The 26,457-nt window shown below is 35.9% G+C and overlaps 2 protein-coding genes across 5 annotated transcripts in view; both read right to left on the bottom strand.

The window, feature by feature from the left end:
• Positions 1–20,238, bottom strand: part of LOC120073174 (DNA mismatch repair protein MSH1, mitochondrial) — a 29,707-nt gene extending 9,469 nt beyond the window's left edge. For all 3 annotated transcript variants that reach the window (XM_039025841.1, XM_039025849.1, XM_039025857.1), the window contains exons 1-15: positions 19,953–20,238; positions 19,003–19,144; positions 18,800–18,897; positions 18,565–18,640; positions 18,299–18,418; positions 17,452–17,499; positions 16,899–16,963; positions 16,628–16,713; positions 16,239–16,403; positions 11,762–11,871; positions 11,557–11,662; positions 11,394–11,469; positions 8,964–9,022; positions 7,901–7,968; positions 7,577–7,750 (exon numbers count right to left, since the gene is read on the bottom strand). In XM_039025841.1, coding sequence (XP_038881769.1) covers positions 7,577–7,750; positions 7,901–7,968; positions 8,964–9,022; positions 11,394–11,469; positions 11,557–11,662; positions 11,762–11,871; positions 16,239–16,403; positions 16,628–16,713; positions 16,899–16,963; positions 17,452–17,499; positions 18,299–18,418; positions 18,565–18,640; positions 18,800–18,897; positions 19,003–19,144; positions 19,953–20,068 — 1,509 coding nt within the window. In that variant the 5' untranslated portion in view covers positions 20,069–20,238. The remainder of the gene's footprint in view (positions 1–7,576; positions 7,751–7,900; positions 7,969–8,963; positions 9,023–11,393; positions 11,470–11,556; positions 11,663–11,761; positions 11,872–16,238; positions 16,404–16,627; positions 16,714–16,898; positions 16,964–17,451; positions 17,500–18,298; positions 18,419–18,564; positions 18,641–18,799; positions 18,898–19,002; positions 19,145–19,952) is intronic.
• Positions 20,239–22,419: 2,181 nt separating this feature from the next.
• On the bottom strand, positions 22,420–25,277 carry LOC120070229 (auxin-responsive protein IAA13-like). 2 transcript variants are annotated; one of them, XM_039022113.1, is made up of 5 exons: positions 24,537–25,277; positions 23,499–23,818; positions 23,243–23,369; positions 23,095–23,156; positions 22,420–22,712 (listed from the first exon to the last, which is right to left on the bottom strand). In XM_039022113.1, exons 1-5 carry the CDS (start codon positions 24,944–24,946, stop codon positions 22,705–22,707), a joined length of 927 nt encoding a protein of 308 aa, XP_038878041.1. In that variant the 5' UTR covers positions 24,947–25,277; the 3' UTR covers positions 22,420–22,704. The 2 variants fall into 2 exon arrangements, with proteins under 2 accessions (XP_038878041.1, XP_038878040.1); XM_039022112.1 differs by having other exon boundaries at positions 22,420–22,994; positions 24,537–25,276.
• Between the last annotated feature and the right edge of the window lie 1,180 nt (positions 25,278–26,457).

The raw sequence follows: 26,457 nt of genomic DNA, 5'->3' as shown, positions 1-26,457 counted from the left end.
CTAGGGTCAAATAAAATACTAAAATACCCTTGGGCCATAAACTATCAAAAAAGCCCTTTATTTCCAACACTCCCTCTCAAGTTCGGGTATAGATATCAATTAAACCCAACACATGAGTCAAAACTTTGCTCGAGTTACCCTTTGGTGAGAACATCAGCAACTTGTTGACTAGGTGGAATATACGGAATACAGACACTGCCATTGTCCAGTTTCTCTTTTATAAAGTGTCTGTCAATCTCCACATATTTCGTTCTATCACGTTGTACAAGATTATTGACTATGCTTATAGCCGCTTTATTATCACAATAGAGCTTCATAAGTAGAACAGTATTCAGCTTCAGCACTACTTCTAGCAACAACACTTTGCTTCTTACTTCTCCAAGTAACTAGGTTACCCCACACAAACGTACAATATCCAGAGGTAGACTTTCTGTCAATAACTGATCCTGCACAATCAGAGTCGGTATAAGCCTCAATGCATTTCCTATCAGTTTTTCTGAACATCAGACCTTTACCTGATGAACTTTTCAAATATCTCAGAATCCGATTCATAGCTTCCATATGTTCTTCGTAGGGTGCTTGCATAAACTGACTAACAACATTGAAAGCACAAGAAATATTTGGTCTAGTGTAATATAAGTAAATCAGTTTTCCCACTAGACGCTGATATCTCTCTTTATCAACAAGAACTTTGTCAACAGAATCTCCCAGTTTCGCATTGAATTCAATAGGAGTGCCAGCAGATCTACATCCAGTCATCTATTTCTTTTAACAAGTCAAGAATGTATTTCTGCTGTGAGACAGAGATTCCTTCCCTTAATCTTGCCACCTTCATTCTATGGAAATACTTTAGATTCCCTAGATCTTTGATCTCAAACTCATAAGCCATTTTCTTTTTCAGCCTGGTGATCTCAGCAGCATCATCTCCTGACAGGACAATATCATCAACATACACTATTAGAAAAGTAATTTTCCCAAATACTGACCTTTTTGTAAGCAACGTGTAATCAGAGTGTCCCTAGTGAAACGTTGGAACTTAACAAAGGTAGTAAACTTGTCGAACCATGCTCTCGGGATTGTTTCAAACCATGCAAAGACTTCCCGAGTTTACAAACCTGATGATCAAACTGAGCTTCAAAACCTGGGGACTTATATATGCCTCTTCTTCTAATTCACCATTTAGAAATGTATTTTTCACATCAAGTTGATGGAAAGACCAGTCTTTATTAACTACAACAGAAAGAAGGACCCGGACCATGTTTAACTTTGCTATAGAGGAGAAAGTCTCTGAATAATCTATCCCATAAGTTTTCAAGTAAACCCTTTTGCTACAAATCTGGCCTTGTACCTGTCTAGAGTTTCATCTGATTTATACTTCAGAGTGAACACCCATTTGCACCCAACTGTTTTATGCCTTTTAGGAAGAGCAACTGTTGGGTTGTATGTCTTAAAATTCGCAGTTTGTAAAATTAAACATATTTTATTTGCAACAAAGATATTATTAAAGTTTATTCAATAAAATTGTTATTGAATATGTAAATTGCACTTGTAAAAATTAAATTCAATAAACTAACAAACCTCTAGCCATAGCATGAATACTTGAACCTTATGTGGAGACATAAAAGTGGATCAGGTTTGGATATATAGCCAAAACGGTTTATAAGTACAAGAATAGGGTTGGGTACCTTATCTTGGAGACACTATGGATGCGGCCTACTTTGTATTTGATATGAACGATGTGATCCCAAAATCGCTCATGTGGAAATATGTGAGTGGGGGCATCTTATACAAGAGATGTTTGCATAAGACCGAACCACAAAATAGTCACTTTTTCTTTATAATTACTGTTTACTACTAAAACTGACTATTTCAAATTGATGACCTAAGGTAATTCGATCTCAATCTTGAGCTAACTATGAACTCCTGTTTATTCGGGATTATCCTTTAATCTGCATGGGTGAGAGTGACTCAACAGCACCGCTCAATAAGCCTCCCATTTTAGGGGTAAGACCGAGTAGACAGCTGGGGACATAATCTTGGAAGATGAAACTCACTCCTACCCGTTTCAGGGTTAATAGATAGATTGTTCCCTTAAGTACTGACTTCTGATCTTAAATAAGGGGTCCCACCCTCTCTATGGCTGAGAGAGACTCGATTTATTAGTAGAACTATAAACCAATTGTTCATTAGAGGATCAGTAAAGACTTCAGGAGCAAGATGTACTATAGGGGTAAAATAGTAATTTTGACTCAACAGTTAATACAAACGACCTGTGAATGATCGACTTACTAATCGTGGTTAAATCAAGTGGATAGAAATATATCTACAGTGAAGACAGTGCAGCTACTGGGCTTTAATGGAGTGACCCAATAGTTAACGAATGCTGATTAATTCGATTTAAAGAGTTTCGCCAATTAATCTTGGATCATTAGAGCTCACGATCTGTAGGTCTATTAGGTACCCCTACTAGCTCACAAACGGATTAAATCTTAGAATAGCATGATGAGCAAATTTGAAACGTTCAATTTCAATTTAAGGGAAATATTAATTATATGTGATGTAATTAAACGTTTAATCATCGAATTAAACGAAATTTGGGAAGTTAAAAAATATTTAAATATGATTTAAATATTAATTACATGAATAGGGATTCGTGTTTGAGAAATTGATGTTTAATTAATTTAATATTTAATATTTAATTAATTAAATTGTTTAATTATTTATTAGGAATTAATTTTATACAAAATTAGTTATGAAATTAATTTTGTTTAAAAATTAATGAAATTTATGTAATATTAATTATTGTATCAATATTGTATAAAATTGTATTTTCTTTTTAATTTTGAAATTATGATTTCAAAATTTATAATTGAATTTTGGATTCAATTTAAAAATAAGAAAATTGAATTTCTTTTGTTCAATTTAATTGAAGAAAATACCCATAGTGGGTTATTCCCACATTTGACACCATAGTTTCCGCTCAATATTACATGTTTTGGTGTCATTTATTCATGCATTCTGAACACATGAATAAAAATGAAGAAAAAAAAATCAATTGGTTTAGATTTGTTGATGGAAGATTGAGAATTTGGGAGGTGAAGGGTTTTCTCTACCAAATGACACAAAATTTGTTTTTCCTCCAATTTTCTCTAAAATTCATCTTCATTTTGGATTCCACCATCCAATCAAAGGTCCTAGAGGATAGTAGGGAAGATAAAGTGATGGTCTACAAGGTGTTGCAAAGGAAATTTGAGTTGTAATTGAAGATTTGAAGAGGTCATCAAAAGTATATTTCAGAAACCCTATTTCCTTAATATGAACATGCTTGCTTGATTGCTAAAATTAATAGAATTAGAGTGGTTAAGATTCAAATTGCTTTCGCTTGTTGATTGTCAACACCAACAGCAACAAGGTCCCACGTATTATTCTTTTCAAGAGCTCTCATTTCTTCCATGACGGCTGTAAAACTCTTAGATTTAAGAGAATCAGAATGCTTTATTCATTCACCAAAGATATGAATATATATAAGTGTACAAAGCATAGAAAAGGAAAATATTACAAAATATTTACAAGAATGAAAAACCCTAACTATAGAATTATAACACAATCTTCCACTCAGGAATTTCCATAGCCATATGTACGTTTTTCAGTATTGTTACTGTATCAAGATTGGCAATGGATGCCCTAAAACTAGAAGACATATTACTGTAAGACATACATAGGGTACTTGGTACAGGATTTGGTGCCCTTTCTCAATGCAATGGGCATGTCAAGAGAGATATCATAATCTTCTGGTTTGTTTGATTCATCATCTGTAACGGGATTTTGATTACATTTTCTAGCCTGATGAAGAATCTCACCCTCGTGTTTCTGTCGAAGTCTCGTCACTGATTGCAACCCTGTTATTCTCTAGAACTAACATATCATTCCCGTCATTTTCAGCCAAATCAACAATATCATCCTCAACACACAAGTTAGTATTATCCCTGCGTTGGTTCAGATTCATGGACCAGAGCTGGCAGAGCAATATGGGACACCATTTTCTTTCTGAGATTCTTCTTGTAGTAGGTTATCCAAGGGACTTGTTTAGTGGGTACAACGGTGTCATGGGCAATCAGGATGGGTTCAGGAAGGAGTTTAGGAAGGTCAGAAGAGACTGAAGATGTGGACCAATTAGTCTCTTCACTAATACTCTCCCCCTGATGATGACTAACGAGAAAGAAAGGTTTATCCTCAAGGAACGTTACATCCATGGAGATGAAGTATTTTCGAGAAGAAGGGTGGAAGCATTTATAACCTCGCTGGTGAAGGGGATGCCCAACAAAGACACATCTCTGAGCACGAGAGGAAAACTTAGTTTGATTAGGGTCATAATTATGGACAAAGGCAATGCACCCAAAAACTCAAATAGGAACATAAGGAATAAGCCACGTGGTAGGGTATGACTCCTTGAAGCATTCAAAAGGGGTTTGGAATTAAAGGACACAGGAAGGCATTCGATTAATAAGATGAGTTGCAGTCAAAACTGCATCTTCCAATAAGTAAGATGGAAGTGAAGTAGACAGCATGAGAGACCATGCAACCTTAAGAAGGTGACGATTTTTCCTTTCAACCACCATATTCTATTGAGGTGTATAGACACACGAGCTTTGGTGGACAATGCCTTTAGAAGACAGAAAATCACGAAGAGTATTATTAAGGAACTCACGACCATTATCACTACGAAGAATAGCAATTTTGGTGTTGAATTGAGTTTCAACAAAAGTGTAAAATTGTTGAAATACCGATGAAACCTCATATTTATCAGTGAGGAGAAAAACCCATGTAAGACGGGTATGATCATCAATAAAGATCACAAACCACCGTTTCCCAGAAGAGGTGGTAATACTCGAGGGACCCCAAACATCACTATGAATAAGGGTGAAGGGCTGAGAAGGTTTGTAAGGTTGAGACAGAAAGGTGACTCTATGTTGTTTTGCACGAATGCACACATCACAAGATAGAGAAGAGACATCAACTTTATTGAATAAATGAAGAAATAGATATTTCATATATTTGAAATTTGGATGACCAAGGCGAAAATACCACAACATACAATCTTTTTCTGAAGTTGAAAAATAAGATGACAACAAACTAGTCCTATAACAGTTCCTAGAGAAAGCATCATCATCAAGGACATTGAGTCCCCTATTGTGTCGGGCAGTGCCAATCGTCTTCCCCGAGCTCAAGTCTTGAAAGAAAACATTATCTGGTGAGAAAGCAACTTGACAATTCAAATCTCTAGTTATCTTACTAATAGATAGTAAAATGTAAGATATTTTGGATACATGCAGCACATTCTGTAAAGTTAAACCCTCAAAAGGAGAAATATGACCTTTGCCCACAAGAGGAGCAAAGGAACCATCTGCAATCTGAATCTTTTCATTACCAGCACTTGGAAGATATGATAGAAAATTATCAAAAGATCCAATCAAATGATTTATAGTCCCTAAATCAAGTATCCATGATTTCTTACCATTTATGCTGAGGAGACTTAAGGATTGAGAGGTACTTGATTGAGCAACAACCCCAAGGGAAGAGACACCAAGGTCACTTTGGCAATTCACCTGAGGTTGTGACTGGGGGCACTCGCAGATTCACTCATGAGAGCTCGACCAAGATTGGACCTGTCATTTGGAGGACGTCTTCTACGATTCAGTGATCTACCATGTAACTTCCAGCACTGATCTTTCATATATCGGGTTTCTTGCAATGTTCACACACCGGGGTCTGTTTCCCATTCTGCTTGTCACTATCAAAACCAAATAATTTAGTACTGAAAGCAGTAAAATCAGTAGTAGATATCGTCATGATGTTCATAGCACTGACTCTATCTTTCTCTAAACAAACCTCAGAATACACTTCCATAAGAGAAAGTATAGGCCTATGTCCAAATATACGACCTCGCACTACATCGAACCAGCTAAGAAATCATAGACACAATCGACTTCCTCAATCTTGGAATACTAAACACCACCACAAGGACAATCCCAGATAATTTCACGACACAGGTCCATCTCCTGCCATATTAAGGACAATTTGTTAAAGTATGAAGTGACATTCATCATCTCCTGTTTGCACTCGTGAGCCTGTTTACGTAGAGTGTAAAGACAAAACACATTCTGCCTCTTAGAATATAATTTCTTAACTGCATCCCAGATATTTCGAGTAGTCACAGCATACAACAACGGTGTCCCTATCTGAGGTTTCATACTATTAATCAGCAGTGATCGAAGCAGGGAGTCTTCTCCTTTCCAAATGCACTCTTGAGGATCCCCTAGCCTAGGTCTTGGTATCTCACCAGTTAGATACCCAAACTTGTGACGCCCCTTAAAAATCATTTTAATGGACTAAGACCGAGAGAAATAATTCTGACCATTCAACTTTTCTCCTGGGAATTCCCTATAGATCCAGATAAATAGTTTGCAGTAGTTAAAGCAGGGGAAGAGGTTATCGGATTCTCTAGATACATCGATAGACCGGAAGGAATATCAAAATTCACTATACTAGAATTTAAGTTTGTGGAAGCACCTAGGGTTGCCCCAAGAGCAGCGATTTGCTGCTGAAAACTTGTCTGAAGATTAGCCAACTTTTGTTGAACCATTACCAGAGATAAACCAATCGAACCTTGATGTTCATAACTCGGCAACTCAAGATGAGGAAGGCGGCTACAGATAGGTTACTTGCGGCTGAAAGGAAAAGGAGTAGGGGATTCCCGACGTTGCCGCAGAAAAGGATTTACCTCTGTGGTAGGCGAACAACTCACCAATCTCGACTTCAAGGTGTAGATATCGACTACTGGCAATGAGGTTGGAGGGATAGGCAGTGGCAGCTCTCAATAACAAAGGAGGAATGTTGGCGGCATTGTGAAAAAAGGCGGCGGCGCTAGGGTTTCCATCAAAGGGTTGCGGCAGCGCTAGAATTGGACGGATATGTAAGGACTGAAGGTACCGATTAACCACGGCTTGGGCAGCAATAACAGTGATGGTATTGGTAGCGACGACAGTAGTAGCGTTGGCAGTTAGAATCGACAGTAGTTGGGCTGGTGCAGAACTATGATTATCTTACACCGGTTGGTTTTCGCCGATGGCGGCTAGGGTTTTGTCACTACGCTCTAATACCATGTTAAAAGATAGAAAATAAAGGACACTAGGTTTACGTGGAAAACCCTAGAATAAGGAGAAAAAACCATGATAGAGTCTCTTTTTGTTATTTTTAACATACCATGAAAGTTATAATAGAAGTCATATTTATAGGCTCTTGCAAGCCTTAAAATAAAAAAGGAAATAAACCTAAGGTAAAATAAAATACTAAAATACCCTTAGGACTATAAACTATCAATAAAGCCCCTTATTTCTAACAAACAGATGACATAATTTCATGATAACTACTGATTAAGCAGGACAGCAATCTTTCCCAGCATGCGTAGGCAAATTATTTCATTAAGATTATAGTTAAAAAGTAACTACCAGCAAAGAATACCAGTCAAGAATGGTGGGAAAATAAATAGAACAATGAATTGCTACTTAATACTTACAAACGTATCATAGTCAATTTTCAACCCAGTTGCCACAGATGCAGGACCCATCAACAATTTCAGGATATTGTTTAACTCACAATTTTTATGCATGTGTAGTATTTCGTCAAGTACATTCTTCATTCTACAGAATTCAATATGATTGGCCTCCCTCATTTCCAATAACTTCACAAGCTGCAAAACATATATACGAGCCCATACATAAAAAATCAGATTGAATAATGTGCGAAAAATATCTTATAAAAGCCAGAAAAAGACTGCTGCCAGCATGTCAAATATATTTTAGTCAAAAGCTTCAATATTCACAATAAAATTTGATTAAACCTTGGCTGGCGGAAAGCAAGTGAAGTCTGGAATTGCACATGTGACATTGCTCATAAGTCTGCATGTTGCTGGCCAAAAGAATAGGATTAAGAAAATGTTTCTAGGGATTTCAGACAAATAACCGAGAAGCGTTGTAAAAGAAACAGAAAATGTGATTCTACAAACTCATGTCAGCTAGCATATTCCATGAAGATTTTGCTAACGCTAGAATAGCAGCAGGAAAATTTTTTATCCATGTATAATTCCATCCATAACTACATAAACTTGGTGGAAACTAATTTCACAATTTCCAAGATATTCCCAATCTTGCACCTCAGCACCCCCAAACATTAATGTAGAATCTGTCATTTGTCAAACATGGACCAAATAAACAGATTAAAAAAGGGAGGAAGATAGCACTTATATCAAGTACATACGACTATCAGTCAATAAACAGAAATTGTATCTTTTACTTTTCATCTAGAATCAATAGACATGAAATAAAATTTGCAGAAATGTAGAAAATACCAGGAATCCGACCACTCACAGACACATTTGCTTATCTTCAAAGAAATTTGTGTTTTTACATGAAAAACTGATTTACAGTTTGTCTCAGTGTAAAGACTGCAGAACTGCAAAATCCCAGCTTTTCTGACGAAAAATATAATAATGAATTCCTTTATCACTGTTGTTAAATAGTTCATGGAATAGCTCAAGATGAAAGAAATGCAGAAAAAATCTCTCACTAAGACGATCAAAATCATATGTTTTTCAAGGTCCATTGACAGATATAAACTAAATCCAACATAGGAGTATAAAATGGTTGTACAATCCTAAAAGAGAATCAACAAGAATTTTATTTGAGCTCGATCCTGGGAACAACTAAACAAGTACATAATGGCATTTCTTTTTTCTTTCTTTTGACATGGTAACAAAGTCATATGACAGTATCAGCAGATAGCTGAAAACCAGAGTAAGAAATGAATGGGAGGACAGAAAGATGTCAGAGCAGGAAATATAGTCCACTCACCTCAGCGACAGACCACAGAAAAAACAAGAAAAAAAGAAAGGGAAGGAGAATCACCTTGAATAGTGGTCGCAGTTTCATAAGCAGGAGGATTGAGAAGAAGATCCCTAATATACCTGCAAAAAAAACTAGCTACTAAAATTGCAATTTCTTTTGTATGGAAAATAACCATAAATATGGAGACGCCAGATGAAAATAATTGTAATAGCTCGGTACATTCAACATAACAAGCACCTCTTACAACAAGCAAGAACTCAGACTCAACAAGTGCACCTAGAACATGACGATCATAAACCAAAAGTTACATGATTTGCAACTAGTGAACTTATTCTAGCTCTCATAAAATTAACATTATGGGATTATAGAACTCATAAATAAAAGAAATCTCTATCACGGATTGCTTAAAACAAGAATAAAATCATCCATTACGAATGTGATGATAAATGGAATCAACTCTCTAGAAGAAATTATACCTTTTGATAAAATAAATGGACTGGCTACATACAAATCCAGTATTTTAAAAAAATGAAAGAATACAAAAGGCATAAAAAGAACAACCCTCCCGAAGAGAGCAAGACTAAGTATTCAAAAAAGACCTACAGTCCAAAATAATAATACCTAGTGGATGATTACAAAAGTCATTAGAATTAGAAACAGACGCCCAAATGTAAACCTAGCCAGCAACCACACTTCCTCTCGTGATCTCTTGAGATATACAAAACTTTGTTCTTCCTCTCTTGTTAATTCACCAATTGATCCAAAAGTTTAAGTAGATGAGTTAAATAACACTCCCTCTCACTCGTGGACTTGAAAATTTGTAGAAGACCCAACAAGCGGAAACCAATATTAATTAATTAGGGAGGAAATGATATTGCAGGGATTCGAACACAGAATACCTCCTACTCTGATATCATGTCAAAACACCAATTGACCCAAAAGCTTAAGCTGATAGGTTATGGTAAATTAAATTATATCACCACTTCAGCATACCCCGAGTTAAATCCATGTTTGTCATCTCCCCCAAGCTCATTGTGAAACAAATAGCTTTGGAAATGCAAAAATCTCATCTTATTTGGAAGGCTTATTGTCTTAAAAAGTCACAGTTTTCTTGAGGATCTTCACTTTCAAAAGGCTAAACACCTACTGTAGAATCTAAAAATTCCTTCAAAATTATGCTTTATTTTCTAATTTGTGTGTTCTTTGTAAAAACAGTGAAGAATCTTTGATGCACCTTTGTTTCTATTGTCCCTTTGTTGCTGATTGTCGAGGGAGACCATTTAGCTTGTTCAAAATATTGTGGTGTTGGCCAAAGAAAAGCTCCAAATGCCCTTCTACCGTTAGTAGAAGGTCCTCAGTAAATGCTACGGCAAAATTCCTTGGTCCAATGGGATCTTCACCCTCCTTTGGAGGTTGTGGCTTGAAAGAAACTCTAGAATCTTTTGTGGTCAAGAAACTAATAGTGACTTTTTTTTGGAATTTGATCTCTTTTTTATTCTAGTTGGTCCTCTACTTCTAAGGCCCCGTTTGGGATTGTGTTTGCAAACACCAACTATAGGAAAATCTCAATCGTATAGGCTGTTTGGTAAAATAAATTATTTATTAATCTACGCAAAATCACTTTTTAATTTGCTCTAGCGTGCAAAAGCTATTGGATACCAACTTTAACCGTTTACTAATATCAAATTTATCATTCCATATTAATTTATTTTCTCACATCTAATCTCAAATTTTAATTGATTCAATTTCTTATGACAATTATTTTTTAAGAAACTTCTATCAAACAATTTAGATCAAACAAACTTAGTTGCAATTCAGATCATATAGATTTTTAAATAATTATATTATAATAAAATTATAAATTGAATATCACTATAAAAAAATAACTGAAATGACAATCTAGTTTAGTTCATATAACTAAATTACACAAATTTAGTGTTAACTTACCAACCACCTTAACTAGTTTTTTTCTAATTTAAATTAAAAATCACCAAACACTATTTTACTTCCTCTTCACAGTTGATTTTTCTGAAAGCACAACTACTAGCAATTAGTTTAAAAGCTACAACGATCTCAAACTAAGCCTAAATTCTTTTGTAATTATAGCCTAACCTAAATTTATACTAGTGAGGCTCCTTTTTTGTAAGTTGTTTTTCTGTGGAGATATCTCATCTTCCCCTCTTTTTGAATCTCTCTTTGATAATGAAAGTTATGTAACTTATGTTTCTTATAATAATAAAATAAAAAATAAAAAACCATGTTTGTCATGAAAATATAGGTGCATAAGTGTGCATGAAATCACGGTTCCAAAGAATGAAATGGTGACAGTGATTATGGTTGATAATGTCTCAGAATTAACAGACAAGAAATTAGAGAGGAAAAAAAATATCAGTTGCAACTTCAAATGTTCAAAAAACAACGAAGAAGCAATCTAGCAAAGTTAATAGAAGACAACTATCTCAACATCAATTAAAAATCATTCCGACTCACAATGCAGGAAGGCCAGCACAATTTGATGGAAGCAACACCTTCAATAAACAAGGTATTCCCTCTGTTGGTATGGCACCTATATGCATTTGATGGATGAAAATGCAGCTTAATATCATTTAAAATTGCTTTTATTTCTATGGGATCCAAGTGAAATAAAACTAACCAATCTGTGTTGCAGTTCCTAATGTTAATGGCTGTGGCTTATTCTCTGACGATATTGTTACATTCCTAAATTTAACTTCATCATCAAGACCATAAAGCTCTTTAACCTGGGAATGATCAGAAAATAAATAAACTGACATCAATACAAATAAAAAGTCAGGCTATGCTATCGATAGAAATAGAAGAGATGCAGGTGCAACACAGACCTTAAACAAAAGATTATCAAGCGGATTTCCATCGAACCACTCAAAATGTCTGGAATTACATTCCCCCCATAGCCGGCCACCCTCACCAAATTCACCCCAGCGACAAGTGCCTAAAAGAAGCCTCTCATGAAGTGATAAGTTTGCGCATGGCATCAAAAGGAAGGGAAAAAAATCTTCAAATGGCACAGATATAGCAGCATACTTCTTCCAAACATCAATAACCAAGAACCTTTAATCAAAATTATGCTACAAAGTACACAGTCAATAAATTTCTTATATGACATTTTCCATTGTTTCTTATTCATGTCTCCATAATAATTTTCTTAATTGAAAAACTAATTTGAGGTTATTTCATCAAATAATTACACAAATCAAATCGTTGTCTGTCTGTTCTGTTCTTCTGTTGGAAGATTTTAGAGCATTAGGAGAAGGTTTTCTTTTCAAGTCTGTTGGTGTTGGTTCATCAAAAGCTTCTTTCATCAGATTTTTAGTTTGCGCATTGTTAAAGAATTCTCAGTTTGCTCTCTGTTGGTCTATTGTTGGTTGGTGTTTGTTTTTGAGATTCTTTGGTAGTTTTGTAGTAGCTTTCATTTTTTCAATAGCTAAAAGAGGTTTGCAGGTCAAAGTTGTTTGATAGTTTATCTCTATTTGGTTATATATGTTGATTGTATCTTTTCTCTCTCTCCTTGTGAGAGTTTGCATGTCCTGAACATTTAATACACAAATCAAACCACCACATTTCATAGTTAAAGTATCCTCATTCGTTATTTGCCCTTGGAAACAATCCCAAGCAGGTTTAAGTTGACAATCGTTAACATTGTAACAAAGTAACAACGTGGAATTCTTAAACTTTTCTTTAATGTTCCAATTCTGTAATGATTAAGGAACAGTTGTACGAACTTTTTGGGACAAGAAAAGCAGCTATTCTGGTATGAGATAATCTTCCTTTTCATGTCCCTTCCTTCTCCCCATGCATCTTTTTTCATCAATACCTTTTTAGTTAGTTATTTATTTATTTATTTTTCTTTTCTTTTTTGAGAGAGAGATACAACTATAATTTCATTGATAAGATGAAATAACAACACATTTTTTTCATCCTCACATCAATTTTCCTTTAAACACAAGAATCTGGGAGGGTGAAAACATAAAGCATATTGACCAGAAAACAGTAAAAAGAGGTTCGAAATGAGGATTATTAACAAAAAATATTCCCTTTGACAACAAAGGTGGGCAGTGGGTTGATCCTCCTCTCTTGAATGGGTTGTTCACTTGGGCTAATAGAAGAGCTAGAAGTAGGATCGATAGAGTCTTGCTTTCTTTGGATTGGATCCGTTTGTTCAGGGAGTATAGGCAGGTGGTGGAGCCTAGAGTCACTTCGATCACTGGCCTGTTATCCTGACGTCGGGTTGTCAAAAATGGGGGTTGTGTCCTTTTAGGTTTGAGAACATGTGGCTGCACCACCCTTCTTTTTTTAAGTCCCAGGTACCTAGCCGGTGGCCTGAGCCAGTTGTGGGGTGTTGGGAAGGATGGGCAAGTTGAGGGCGTTGTAAGGAAGCTAAGAAAGTGGAACAAAGAGGTCTTTGGTGACATTAGAGTTCAGAAACGGGAGCTTTTGGCTAAGATTAAGGGGTTTGATGACTTGGAAATTAGAGGGCCTCTTGGATAAGGGCATTAAAACGGAAGGGGACGCTCTAAAGGCCTTTTTGCGGAGGTGATCTGTAAGGAGACTTGTAATTGGAGGCAAAAAGTGAAGTCGGAGTGGGCTAAGGTTGGGAATTGCAACTCCCCTCTTTTCCGCCGGGTGGCGAGTGGCCGAAAGAGTAGGAATAGAATTGGCCCCCTGGTCTCTGATTCAAGGGAGGTCATTATGGAGGATAAGAAGATCGAGGAGGAAGTTATTAGCTTCTTCTCTAGGTTATATGGTCCGGAGGTGTCAGCCAAACCCTTTGTTCAAAGGATTAAGTGGAATCCTATTTCTGATGAAAACAAGGACAATTTGTCCGAGCCTTTTACTGTCGAGGTGATCAAAAGAGCGGTTTTTGGAAGCGATAGTTCAAAATCCCCAAGGCCGGACGGGTATACAATGACTTTTTATCAAGAGAATTGGTCCCTTGTGAAGGAGGACCTGGTCAAAGTGTTCCAAGAGTTTTATGAAAGGGGGATTTTAAATAGATCCATGTCAAAAACTTACGTCCAATTAGTCTCATCACAAGTGTGTATAAAATTTTGGCGAAGGTTCGGGCGAATCGTCTGAAGAGGGTGCTCTCATCGACTATATCTGATGAGCAAGGGGCCTTCATGACAGGGAGGCAAATTCTGGATCAAGCCCTTGTTGCCAACAAGGCAATTGAGAACTACAGAGCTAGAAAAAAAGAAAAGGTGTTGTTTAAGATCGATTTTGAAAAAGCTTATGACCATGTGGACTGGAACTTTCTGGATAAGATTCTGGATAAGAAAGGGTTTGGTTATAAGTGAAGTACGTGGATCTGGGGTTGCTTGAAGAATGTCAGCTAATCCTTTCTTATCAATGGGAGTCCTAGAGGTAATGTGACGGCGTCGAGACTGTCTCTTATACACATCTAGATGTGTATAAGAGACAGGAATTAGGGTAACCCTCTCTCTCCTTTTCTTTGCCTTCTTGTTGTGGATGTGCTTAACAGATCGGTGACTAAATGTGTCGATGGTAACCTTATTGAGCCCTTTGAGGTGGGCAAGGATAGGGCTCCCCTCTCTCATCTTCAATTTGCATATGACACCCTTTTCTTCTGCTCGGGTAGTGTTAATTCCTTTTCGATGTTGAATTACCTTTGAGGAGATGTCGAGCATGAAGATAAATAGGGGTAAGTGTTGTATCATGGGTATCAATAGCGAGAATGATAAGATTAAAAGGTGGGCAGAGTGGATTGGTTGTGAGGTGAAAAGTCTTCCCTCTTCTTATCTTGGTCTACCTCTTGGGAATAGTCCGAAGTGTATTTCATTATGGGACCATGTGATTGACAAAGTTCGAATTAGGTTAACCTCTTGGAAAAAGAGTTCCTTTTCTAAAATGGGTCATCTTACTTTCATTAAGTTCGTCTTGAGTGGCATTCCGATTTATTTTTTTTCTCTCTCTAGAGCTCCGAGAGAGGTGTGTAATTGTTTGGAGAGGTTAATGCAAGACTTCCTCTGGGAAGGGGTTGATAAAGGGAAAGGTATTGATTTGCATATTATTGATTGGGAGATCATTGTGAAACCAGTGTCTTTTGGGGGGTTGGTCTTGAAATTGGGAACCTAAGGACTCGAAACAAAGCCCTTTTAGCCAAATGGTTGTGGTGCTTTTCCCCTAAACCCAATTCCCTGTGGCGTAGGGTTATTGCTCGTAAATATGGTCCCCATCCTTTCGAGTGATTGGTTGAAGGGAGTAATGGCACTTACCGGAATCTTTGGAAAGATATCGTGAAAGAGCTCCTTGCTTTTGTTCCTTGGGTCCGTTGTATGGTGAGGGAGGGGAGAGAGACGTATTTTTTAGAAGATCACTGGGTGGGGAGAGACCTCTTTGTGGTTCTTTCCCCCGATTGTATCATTTGTCTTCTCTTAAAAATCATTTTGTGACAGATTTTCTTGTTTGGACAGGGAGCTCTTGCTCTTTCTCCTTCGGGTTCCGTCGTGCTTTGTCCGATAGGGAAACGATGGATGTAGTTGCCTCCTTTCTATTCTTGAGAGTTATCCCTTTCACCTTGGGAGGAGAGATGTGAGAGTTTGGAGCCCTAATTCTTCGGAAGGATTCTCGTGTAAATCCTTTTTTTACTGTTTGATTAACCCTGCTCTTGTGGGTGAGTCTATCTTCTCCTCATTGTGAAGGATCAAGATTCCTAAAAAGGTGAGCTTCTTCATATGGCAGGTTCTCCACGACCATATTAGCACACTGAATAGGCTTGTTAGGAGGATGTCGTCGTTGGTTGGTCCTTTTTGTTGCATTCTTTACAGGAAGGCGAAGGAAGACTTGGACAATATTGTTTGTCACTGCGAGTTTGTGAGCTTTATCTAGGATTCTTTTTTCCAAACATTGATTTGATGTGTGCTTGTCAACAAGTCGTTAGAGATATGGTCGAGGAGGCCATCCTCAATCCACCGTTTAGGGAGAGAGGTCGTTTTCTCTGGTTGGCTAGTGTTTGTGCCATTGTATGGGTGTTGTGGGATGAGAGGAAAAGAAGGGTGTTTAGGGGAATTGAGAGGGATGCTAGAGATTTGTGGTCTCTTATTCGTTTTCACGTTTCTCATTGGGCTTCGGTTTCTAAAGTTTTTTGTAATTATCCTATGAACTTGATCTTGTATAGTTGGAGTCGCTTCTTGTAGAGGGATTCCCCTTGTTCGTGAGCTTGTTTTTTGTATGCCCGTATATTCTTTCATTTTTTTCTCAATGAAAGTTGTTGTTCTTATAAAAAAAAAAAAAAAGATAAAAAAGTTCTACATATTCAAACAATCAAACCATACAAACCTGAGGAGTTGTTCCTCAATGAAGTGTGAAGAAATAAATGATGGTACCGACAAGTGCGCAATTTAGTAACCAAGGCCTCTTCTGTCAAACCATCCTCTGACGAATATGTCTTCATGGTCTCTATGACGAGGTTTATGCAATAGCCCCTTGCAGATCGAGATATTCCTACACATGTTCCATTCAATATTGTAAGTAACAATAAGCTGAGAAGAGTCAAATTATTAAAAATCCAAAAGCGAGAATATATACATCAGGAAGTACTGACCATACAAGAAAAAATAAATCACAAAATAACATATGAACGAGTACATCATATTAATCACAGGAAAGAATATTGATACATACAAAATATCTTACTAAATAACAATTGAATGTACTAAATCACCTACCAACCACAGGCATTGGTTCTGGAAAGTCAAGATCGTGATCAACCCCAACAAGCCCAAAGACATAAGGACTGCCTGGGTGTGCATGCCTGCACATACAGACGAACTCAGTCATTAAATCTTCTTATTCTTCTTCCTCTTTCATTCACAATTGAAACTTCCTTATGAACAGGTGCTTGAACACCATTTTACAACAATTACTGGATTGCACAAACCATTAGATCATAAAATATGAAGTCTTGGTAAACGATACCAAGTTATTACATGAATTTACCCAGATATAAAGCGTCCTTTGCGAGAACGAGCTTGCATTGGGCCCTGAACTTCTTCCACTATGCACTACATGACCAAATTAAACAAACTATTATGAATAACTAAAAGATATACTTCTGTTAAGAATAACTAAAAGATATACTTCTCAAAAGATACAAAGCAAACTTCATGGAGTCCCGAGAAAGAAAAAGGTAGGAAAATCCCTGGTCTTAGTGTCACAATATTTCCCACAGATTGTGAGCTTCATCTTTTAGGAAAAAAAGGTCCAAAACACAAATTGTGAAAACGGCCTCTAATGGCGAATGTCACTGGTATAATCAGATAAAAATAAGGCCATATATTTCATGATTGGAAAAATAGAAGACAGTTGTCTTCCCTACTGGCTTGTTGATCTGCAACATGAATTATTATTCTTGAGTATACTCGGTGGGTTATCCACATTGACTTATGCCATTAGGTAAAAAAAATCACCCTATGGAAAAAGCACAATCATATGCTATAATTTTTCCAAAAAAATACCAGAAGATAAGTATCAAATCATCATAGTTGCTCACCACTGAGAACCCATTATTTGTCAGATCATCCAAGGTTTGACGAAGATTCTGCAAAGTAATTCTTTATTAGAACAACAAGGATTAGATTTCAATGTCCAAGATTAAAAATCATGAAAATTTTGTTATCAATGAATGAGGTCACAAATAAAACAATTGGCAGCACAAAATGTGACCACAAAAAAGGCACTAAAAGGGGTCAGAAAAAACAATATTATTATTAGGCACCCCGCTTGTAGTGTGGGTAACTTGGAAAAGTAAGATCAACGCAAACAAATGAAAAGGGGGGGGTGTGGGGGGGTGGGTGGTGAAATGGATCCCGGAGAGGCATGAAAATGCACCCATTGACATTTAACTTCCATATTTTTAATGAAGGATCGCCGGACAAGATTCCCAGCTTAACAGCCAGAAATGAAACACATCATTACCAAGCTCAAAAGGAACCTGATGCTGAAACTTAAACACGAGCAGATGTTTGAAACCTAATGAATCAAAAAAGGGGAAAGAGAAAAGACTGTAGTCTTGCAGACTGTACCACAGTACAGTCATTGACTCGTTGCAAGTATGTAAACTCAAAAAAAGGATATTAATCCCACACTTGCATCATTTCATTGTCAAAAGAAAAATGGAAATTGGCAATATAATGATTTCAATTAGCTAAAGAAAGGAACATAAACGCTGAAAATATATGGCCATGTGCGAGTGTCAATCATAATAATGCTTTCATCAATTTGACAGTGTTGAAAAGTACACAACAATGCAGACACTGAAAACACGTTGCTAAAGAAAAGAATACTGATGCTTTCAATTATTTAAACACAGAAAGATCAAATGGGAAGAAATCCAATACCACAACGGGGCAACCAGCTTTTGGAATACTATCCATACGCTGACCTCCAAAAGGATTTAAACCAGCATATTCCACAAGTATGCAAGCATCTATTCCAATTGCTTCATAAAAGTCTCCTACCTGTAGAGAAAGAGAGAAACAAATAGCATAGTCATTAACTGCCGACCACAAGTTCAAAATGATTATAAGATAATTCTAGTTAGAATAAACATCTAAATAGGCAATTGACATGATAAAATCAAGAATCAAGAAGGGAAATATCATACTCTACAGAGCAAAACTTCTCGAGGAAACTTTGCCTTGAACTGTAGAATCTCACAGTTAAGAGTTCCTTCTTTAAGACTGCAAAACAGTAATCATAGCTGCTAATTATCTAAATAATATGACATAATATTTCCATAAGTCCATATAATCAAACGACGGCCTTTAAGCCCACCAACAGAAAATTGATTCTCAGTATGCACATGCTACAACAAAGAAAAGCTTATCATACAAGCTCACCTCCCATTTTTCAGGTTAATATCTAAACCTAGCAAATTGGAAAAGTCAAGCCTCTTAACCAGCTGGACAGATGACGGCTTCTTGCATGATTCTACCATCTGCAAATTCAAGGAACGAAGTACCATGAGACACAGCATCTGAATGATAATTAATGCATCAAGATAATGGCAAAAGATAGTTCTTAATATAGGCTAGTGGTTCACCTCTTTCCACCATAAAATGTGAGAAAGGAACTTATCGTCTTGGACATTATTAATATCCTTAACCTTCTTAGCAGCATTGATGGTTCCTCCCGAATATTTTCTCACTTTCCCAATGTGCAACTTTTCAAGCTGTTGCCTTTCACTGTTTTCACGTATGAAAAAATTCCACGCATTAGAATAACCAATGTAGAAGTCATAGTGACTTCACTCAGTGCCAGTGGCATTCCAAAATTACTTCTACCAACCAAAGAAGTCCACCGCATAGAATGATACCACCACGAAGATGTTTACAGTCAGAAAAGTAGCTTTACCAAATTTCTAGACACACGTTCCTCAAGTAAAAAGGCCCTATCGCCCAAAAACAAACATGGAACCCCAAAACAGCCAGGGGAAACCACGTTGGGAAAACACTGAGTCTGGGGCTCATTTTTCAACGTTACCACTAGGGATGTTAAATTTTGATGATAGTCAACCCAACCTTTTATTCAGACTCTCAATTCAACAAATTCAAACGTCGTCCAAAACAAGAATTCAAAAAGCAAACAGAGAGCTTCTCCCAAGGAAAGTTTTCACACCATTGCTCAACGACTACTCATAAAATGTTGAAAATTGCAAAAGACTTGTCCTACTTAGGAGTAGAACAACCCCCACCCCCGCCCACCAAACAAAAATCTCCAAACTGTGACAAAGGGTATTTCTAAACATGTCAAATATGCACAACCGCCATATCACATTTCTCGATCTCTTAAAAAAAAAAAACAAGGTACAAGAAACTTTCAGACTCTCCATGGATTAAAGCAGGAGCAGAAATTACGAACAGCACACCAAACCCACCACAACCAAATAAATGAAGAAACAGAGACCCAAAACAGAAATGACACAAAAGACGATTAATGAGAGTCCAGAATGTATGGAAGAGATAACCAGATGAAGAGAAAATGGGGCATTACAAAAACGTCGGTGAGTGAGTAAATGAGGTGAAGTTGCGCGGAGGGAAGCCAATCAAAAGAGCCAAAAAACGCCACCGAGGGATAGAAACGACGTTTCGTGTAGCCACCCGGTACATGGCTGTGGATGAAAATGATGCTTCGTGAGCTTCAATCTTGTTGTAATTGGAAGACTTGTAGCGTTTCGTGTTTCAAATGAGGAAGCTGTACTCCTCGTTGCCGGAACCGAAAACCCTGGTTTCCGATACTTCCCGCCACAATGCTACCACTGTACACGCCAGCATTAATCCGCGTGGATGGAGATTTTCAATTTTCATTTGAATTTTGATAAATAAATAAATAAAGGGTAAATTGCAAAAATCGGGTTGTAGTTGCAATTATATTTTTAATTTTTAATTTTAAAAGTTGAGCCCTTAAATTTATATAAATATATAATTATGTGAGTTTCAGAATTGAATTCAATTTAAGATAGTAGATCCAATTTTTATAATTATTTTAAATTTAAAGGTCCATATAATCGAGTTTAAGGATGCAATTGCAAATACCACTATACTTTATGTGTGATTTTTGTAATTTAATCATAAATAAATTTAAACAAATTATTTAAGTTCACATTTGGTTGTGTTTTACTTATAAATTAATCTATATCGGATAGATATTGTTATATGGTATAATTTGTAGTTTTATTTATAAAATATGTTGAATTTTTCTTAATACTAATATCTAATCATATGATTTAGAGCGATATTTCAACGTATGCGTGTGAAGACCATTCACGTTAATGGTTTTTTCTTTGAATAACCATTCTTTTTTAGTACAATTATCAAGGTAAAAGATTGAGTCTCCAACCTCTTGAATTGAAGAGCATATTAATACCCCTAAATCAAAATGAATAACCCTTCATTTTGGTACCACATAGAATATATAGATTTCAGTAGAAACTCAAATTAAAAAAGCACTAGACTTTGTTTTAGTTGACAAAAGTGTCACACCAATGAGTGCACATTATGGAGTTCATAATGCATGTTACGGTCAAAATTTAGTTTATTTTATATTTTGAGACATTATTTATTATTTATTATTTTATTTTATTTTTTTGTCCCGAAAACCTTGAATTCAGCCTTGAAAAAAAATATAATTATTATTAAAAATATATATTTTTTTTCTTTCTCTAACTGCGACTATACGTGGAGTCAGGGTAATTAAAACATTATAAACGAATATATATGTCTAGCCCACTTGAATCATGCCCGGATTAACTTGAAGCCACGTCGTCAAAGTGATTATTGTTTAGCAAAAATAAGTAAACATGAAATCTCTCGTCGGATATGGTGGGATAAAGTATAATTAAATAAATATTCTTGTTAATACAATGTAATGCATGGATTTAAAATTTCACCCTCTAAAGAAAACGTATTATTTTCTTAGAACTATGTTCACATTCAAAATCAAGTATAAGACTTAAAAAGAATTAATACTTAAGTTAGCAATCAAGTATAAATATTAGAATACCATAAAATATTTGTCTACTTAACTTGAGTTTCTTTCCTGGAAGTCTTGGGATTAATCATTCATCTCCATACTTATTGTACTAATATTTTAAGTTGTAAATTGACCAATAAATACTAGTAACGAGTCCAAAAAATTTGAAACTAGAAAAAGAAGTTTCTAAAAATTTGCTTTATGTCTGAAATTTAATTAAGAATTAAATATTTTTACTTAAAGAAATATCAATCTATTCAACATTTTTATTAATACTTTAAAAAAACCAAGGCAAAATTTGAAAATTTAAAAAAAAAAAATTGCTAAAAACATGCTTTGTGTTTGAAATTTAATTAAGAATTCAACATATTTACTTAAAGAAATATGCAATCCATCTCTCTCATGTTTTATATTTGTAAATAGAGGTGTTCGACATCAATATTAAGAATAGAACGACATCTCTAATATCTTTTATATATACCTATAAAATAATAAAGAAAATCATCTACTAATCTCAACATAAAGATATACCCTAATAACAAGATATATCCATAGATATACTAAGAAACGACTTAACTAAAAATAATAATATTTGTTTCTAGAAATATGGATCCATATTGATATTTTATGGATATTGGCAGAAGTAAACACCTCAAATCCTATTACATTTTTCCTTTAAAAAAAAGTTTATTTGACAACTCACACAGTCGTCAGTTCAGAAGATTTTTTCAAAACTTGGTTAAACACGTGAAAAGTCATTCAAAACACACATTCAAAGTCTTTCAAGTTGGTATTACTTCATAAGATGAAAATCATTCCATTTTGATCAAAAAGACCACGTTGAGTGAAGTCGTTCATAAGATCCAAATCGTTGGATCTTAATCTGGTCATCAAAATGGAATCAAATCACATCAAGTGTTAGCACAACAGACTTAAACAATCAATGAGAAAGAACTAATCAAGTCAGGGTCACGGGTAAAGGTCTTCAAAAGTATAAGAGAGCATATTAGCATTACTCCAAAATGAAGTTTTAAATTGAAAAGGACAAACATAAAGCAAAAGATGAAACCATCTTCACCTTCTTAACATGTTAATCATAGAAACAGAAAAATACATTAGGACTCAATTCACAAACATTAGAAATGCATATTTGTAAAAGATAGTCGACCAACACAGTAAAGTATCACAGGTTTGAAACTGATACCAGCTTTCCCTTGAGAAGAAAACAACTTTAGTCGATTTAAGCGAAGAGAGTCGTAAATCATAGCCGAGTTCATAAGCCTGTAGGGTAGCATTGTATAAGATGATTTCTTTCTTTCTTTGGGATGAGGGGTTTGTTAATGGTTCAGAAAACCATTCAAAAAAATCAAGAACCATAAATGAGAATCAAACAAAAAAAACAAGCAAAAAAGAATAAGATCATCAAAAAGCACTCTTTCTTTTTCTCTCTCTACTCATGTGGACCAACTTCACTTCACATTATCTTCACATGGCCAGGGTTAAAATAATGGTTCTAAATGGGCTTGATTCCATTTCTCTCACTTCTTCCTTGACATCTTGGAGCTGTGGATGGTTTTATTAATTAGACTACAACATGGAGTAACTAGATACTAAAACGACAATATCAAATTCAACTACAAGCTTGGATTATGATTAAACATACCGAGTCCCTTTGCATCTGATGTCCTCATGATTCGAAGTTTCTTAACCGAGCCAAGGAACATCCTAATCAATGAAAATGAAAACAGACATAAAAGGTAAATAAGGGAACCATGAACTACACGCTTGTTTTTTCATGAGTAAGTGCATACCTCCAAGGAACATCCCCAACCAACAACCAGTCTCCCTCTTTATCTTCATAGGTGAGTACAAACTCAGAGGAGCCAGTAAGAAGTTTTGAGAGTTTTGGTGATTGTTCATCCTGGCCTCCACTTAAGCCTAACCATAAAAGAAAGACACCTCTTTGTCAGCACAAACAATCTCAGTTATCAACTATCCATAGATAGATGGGTGTACGTGTGTGTGTGAATAGATAGATGGGCATGATGATCTTTAGAAGCAGCTAACCAGTGGACGGGATGCTTCCTGGGGACTTAAAAAACATATCCTCGAGCATCAGTGCCAAGGTCTCATAGCAAGAATGGGCATTCAAATCCACTTTCCTGCCAATTAGAACTCCGTCCATATACACTTTCACAAAACCTAGAGGCCCCTTTTCAGTATCAGTGGCACTTGTATTTTTGCCATCATGGATCTTCTCTGAAACACCATTGGACCTGTTCTTGAGAGAAAGCAGCTCCTTCTCATCTCCAGCCCTTTGATTTTTAGCTTGGTTAACCAGGCTGTTAATTCTGTAAGCTCTTAAGGGCGGCCATCCCACCACCTGACTGCTTCCGGTTCATCCAAAAGTAAAAAAGAAAACAAATAGAAAACATGCAAAGCATCAGAATATGACTTGAAAAGAACAATAGAATAAGTCGTGGTAATCAATTGGAAAGACAAGCTTCGATGAACATAAAAAGGGGGTATCCAGTTTCATGATTAATGAGTAAGCATCAGGGAATGCTTAGATCAACATCCCACCTCCCCACATCAAGACGATCAAGACTTAGTTGGTACTGCCATGAATTTGCACAGCCAGTCTATAGATGAATTTTGTGAGATTTAACCAAATATAGGAACCAAAATGTAACTTTCTTATATGCATGTTATGGAAGATCCTATTACAAGCCAACAGTTCATCGATTACCATTTATACTTTAACAGGATCACACACACCACACACTTGTAACATATGCATGTTATGGAAGATCCTATTAAAAGGCAACAGTTCATCGATTACTATTTCTACTCTAACAGTGCAACGAGGAGACATTCTCTTTTCTACTGTTAACTATTAGGATTAAATATACAAAGCTAACAAACAGTTCAGGATTTCAGCTGGAGGAATTAAGAATCGGAGATTCTAAATATTCCTCATTACTATAAAGAGAAAAGTTCATTGCTCTTCACAGTGCTTATTCACCTAACACGTTCCATTCCCATCCTGTTTGATCAACAACCAAAACATCCAACAATCAATTATAAACAGAGCATCCCACTAACTTGACAGCCGGAGGAGGAGAACCGCCGTCGTGGGAAACAGGTTCCGCCGCCCTCTTGACACCAGAAACAGCAACAGGTCTGCCAGAGAATCTAGCCGAAGAAGAAGAAGAAGAAGACGACCCACCAGGAGAGATCGCCGAGGGAAAATCTTTCGCAGTCAGTATCCGGCCGCGCTCACCCCAAACACCATGTTTACCCTTACCGGCAGAAACCCCATTTCCAAGACTGAGCCCTAACCCTAATTCGAGCTCAGCCTCAACAGGGGAAGAAAATTCCTCGGATGACAAATCCGTCTGGTGGTTGTTCAACTCCTTAGCCTTGGAAACAGAATTCTCATCGTTGGAGGCCCCAGAAGAGCCGTCGGCACTGGCAATGCCGGTGCTACCCAGTAAACCTAGAGGCGGTTCCATGGAGAGGGAATGGAGATGGAGTAAAACAGGGGGAATAGAGAAATGGTTGGATTGAAAGGAAGAAGGATTGTTTGAGGAAGAAGATGGAATGAGTGTGAGGAAGAGGAGGAGGTGGGTGTGATGATGATGGGACCCAGATGTCTGGTAGTGCGGCTACCGGTGATAGCAGTTACCCACCATGGTTCTCCATTGTTGTCGACAAGAATTTCCCTTTTGAGCTGAATCTCAACACGATTCATGTCTCCTTCACGGATCTCTCTCTCTCTTTCTCTTTCTCTCTGTCTCCTCTCTGTAGTCTGTAGCTGTACTGCCATTGGAATTCTACACATTCAATCTTTTTCTAAAATAATATTATTTTATATTTCAAACTCGAGGACATAATTTTGAAAATTGCCACTAAATATTAGCTGAAGTTACGTTTTTGCCCCTAGCACTCTATTTGCATTCAAGAAAGTTTGATAAATGATTTGATATTTGATAGATGATTTTATATATTATTACTTTTTGTTTGGAACAAAAAAAGATTTAAATAAATTTATTTAAACTTTTGTATTTTAATTGTAAAAAAATAATTAAGTTTAATAATATATGCTTTTTAGCTGTGATTTTGTTAGTTCTAGCGAAAGAACTGTGATTAGTCCTAAATTAAAATAGGATAAGATTAAATAAATAATTTACTTTTAAATTATGTGAAATTAACCATTTTAGTCCAAATAATTTGTATGATTTCAAAATCATCGTATTTCATGTAACACAAATAATGGAATTTATTTAAATTCGTTTAAGTTAAAATTTCTCAAAGTTATGAAATTTCGAATAGGCCATAAGATTTTAGTATGTTTGGTCTTTCAGAATGACATTGAAGATCGTGAATTAAATTGTCTTCTTGAACCAAACAACAAGTGAAGTTAGTAATACTGTTGCTTTCAACTTCTATTATCAAACATGCCTAAGACTTTAAAATAAAATCTTTTAATCCCTTAAATTTTAAGAAAAAGGTCGTTGGTTATTTTTAAAGAACGTGGAAGGGAAATGGAGATGAAAAGATATTTTTTTAATATGTTTTCTTTTAATTTTGGTGATAATTCAAATGTTTCCTGATAAATGGAGAGAACATAGTAAATAAATTGTGGAGAAACAAACACGATTTCTATAAGTTACAAATTAAAAGTGTTTTTTTATAGTTTTTAAAACTTGACTTGGGATATTACAACATTGGTAAAAGTAGATAATAAAAGAAAAAAAAAATAGAAGTGGCCAAATGGGTGTTTATATGTTTGATTTTCAAAAATTAAAATAAAAAATCAAATAGTTACCAATCAAATAAAGATTAGTTTTAAATTTTAAATTTCTCGGTCTCTTAAACTTAAATATTTTAGTAATGTGTGTTGTTCTTTTCTTGTTTGTTTGCTCTTTTTTTCCTTTCTTCTTTCGGGTTTCAACTAGGATGGGATAATCTAAATTCGGATCTTTATATAAGTGTCTTTATCGATTGAGATATGCTTATGTAT

The sequence above is a fragment of the Benincasa hispida genome, chromosome 1 (genome assembly GCF_009727055.1).
Source record: "Benincasa hispida cultivar B227 chromosome 1, ASM972705v1, whole genome shotgun sequence".
Lineage (NCBI taxonomy): Eukaryota > Viridiplantae > Streptophyta > Magnoliopsida > Cucurbitales > Cucurbitaceae > Benincasa > Benincasa hispida.
This window is presented reverse-complemented; position numbering and strand designations above follow the sequence as displayed.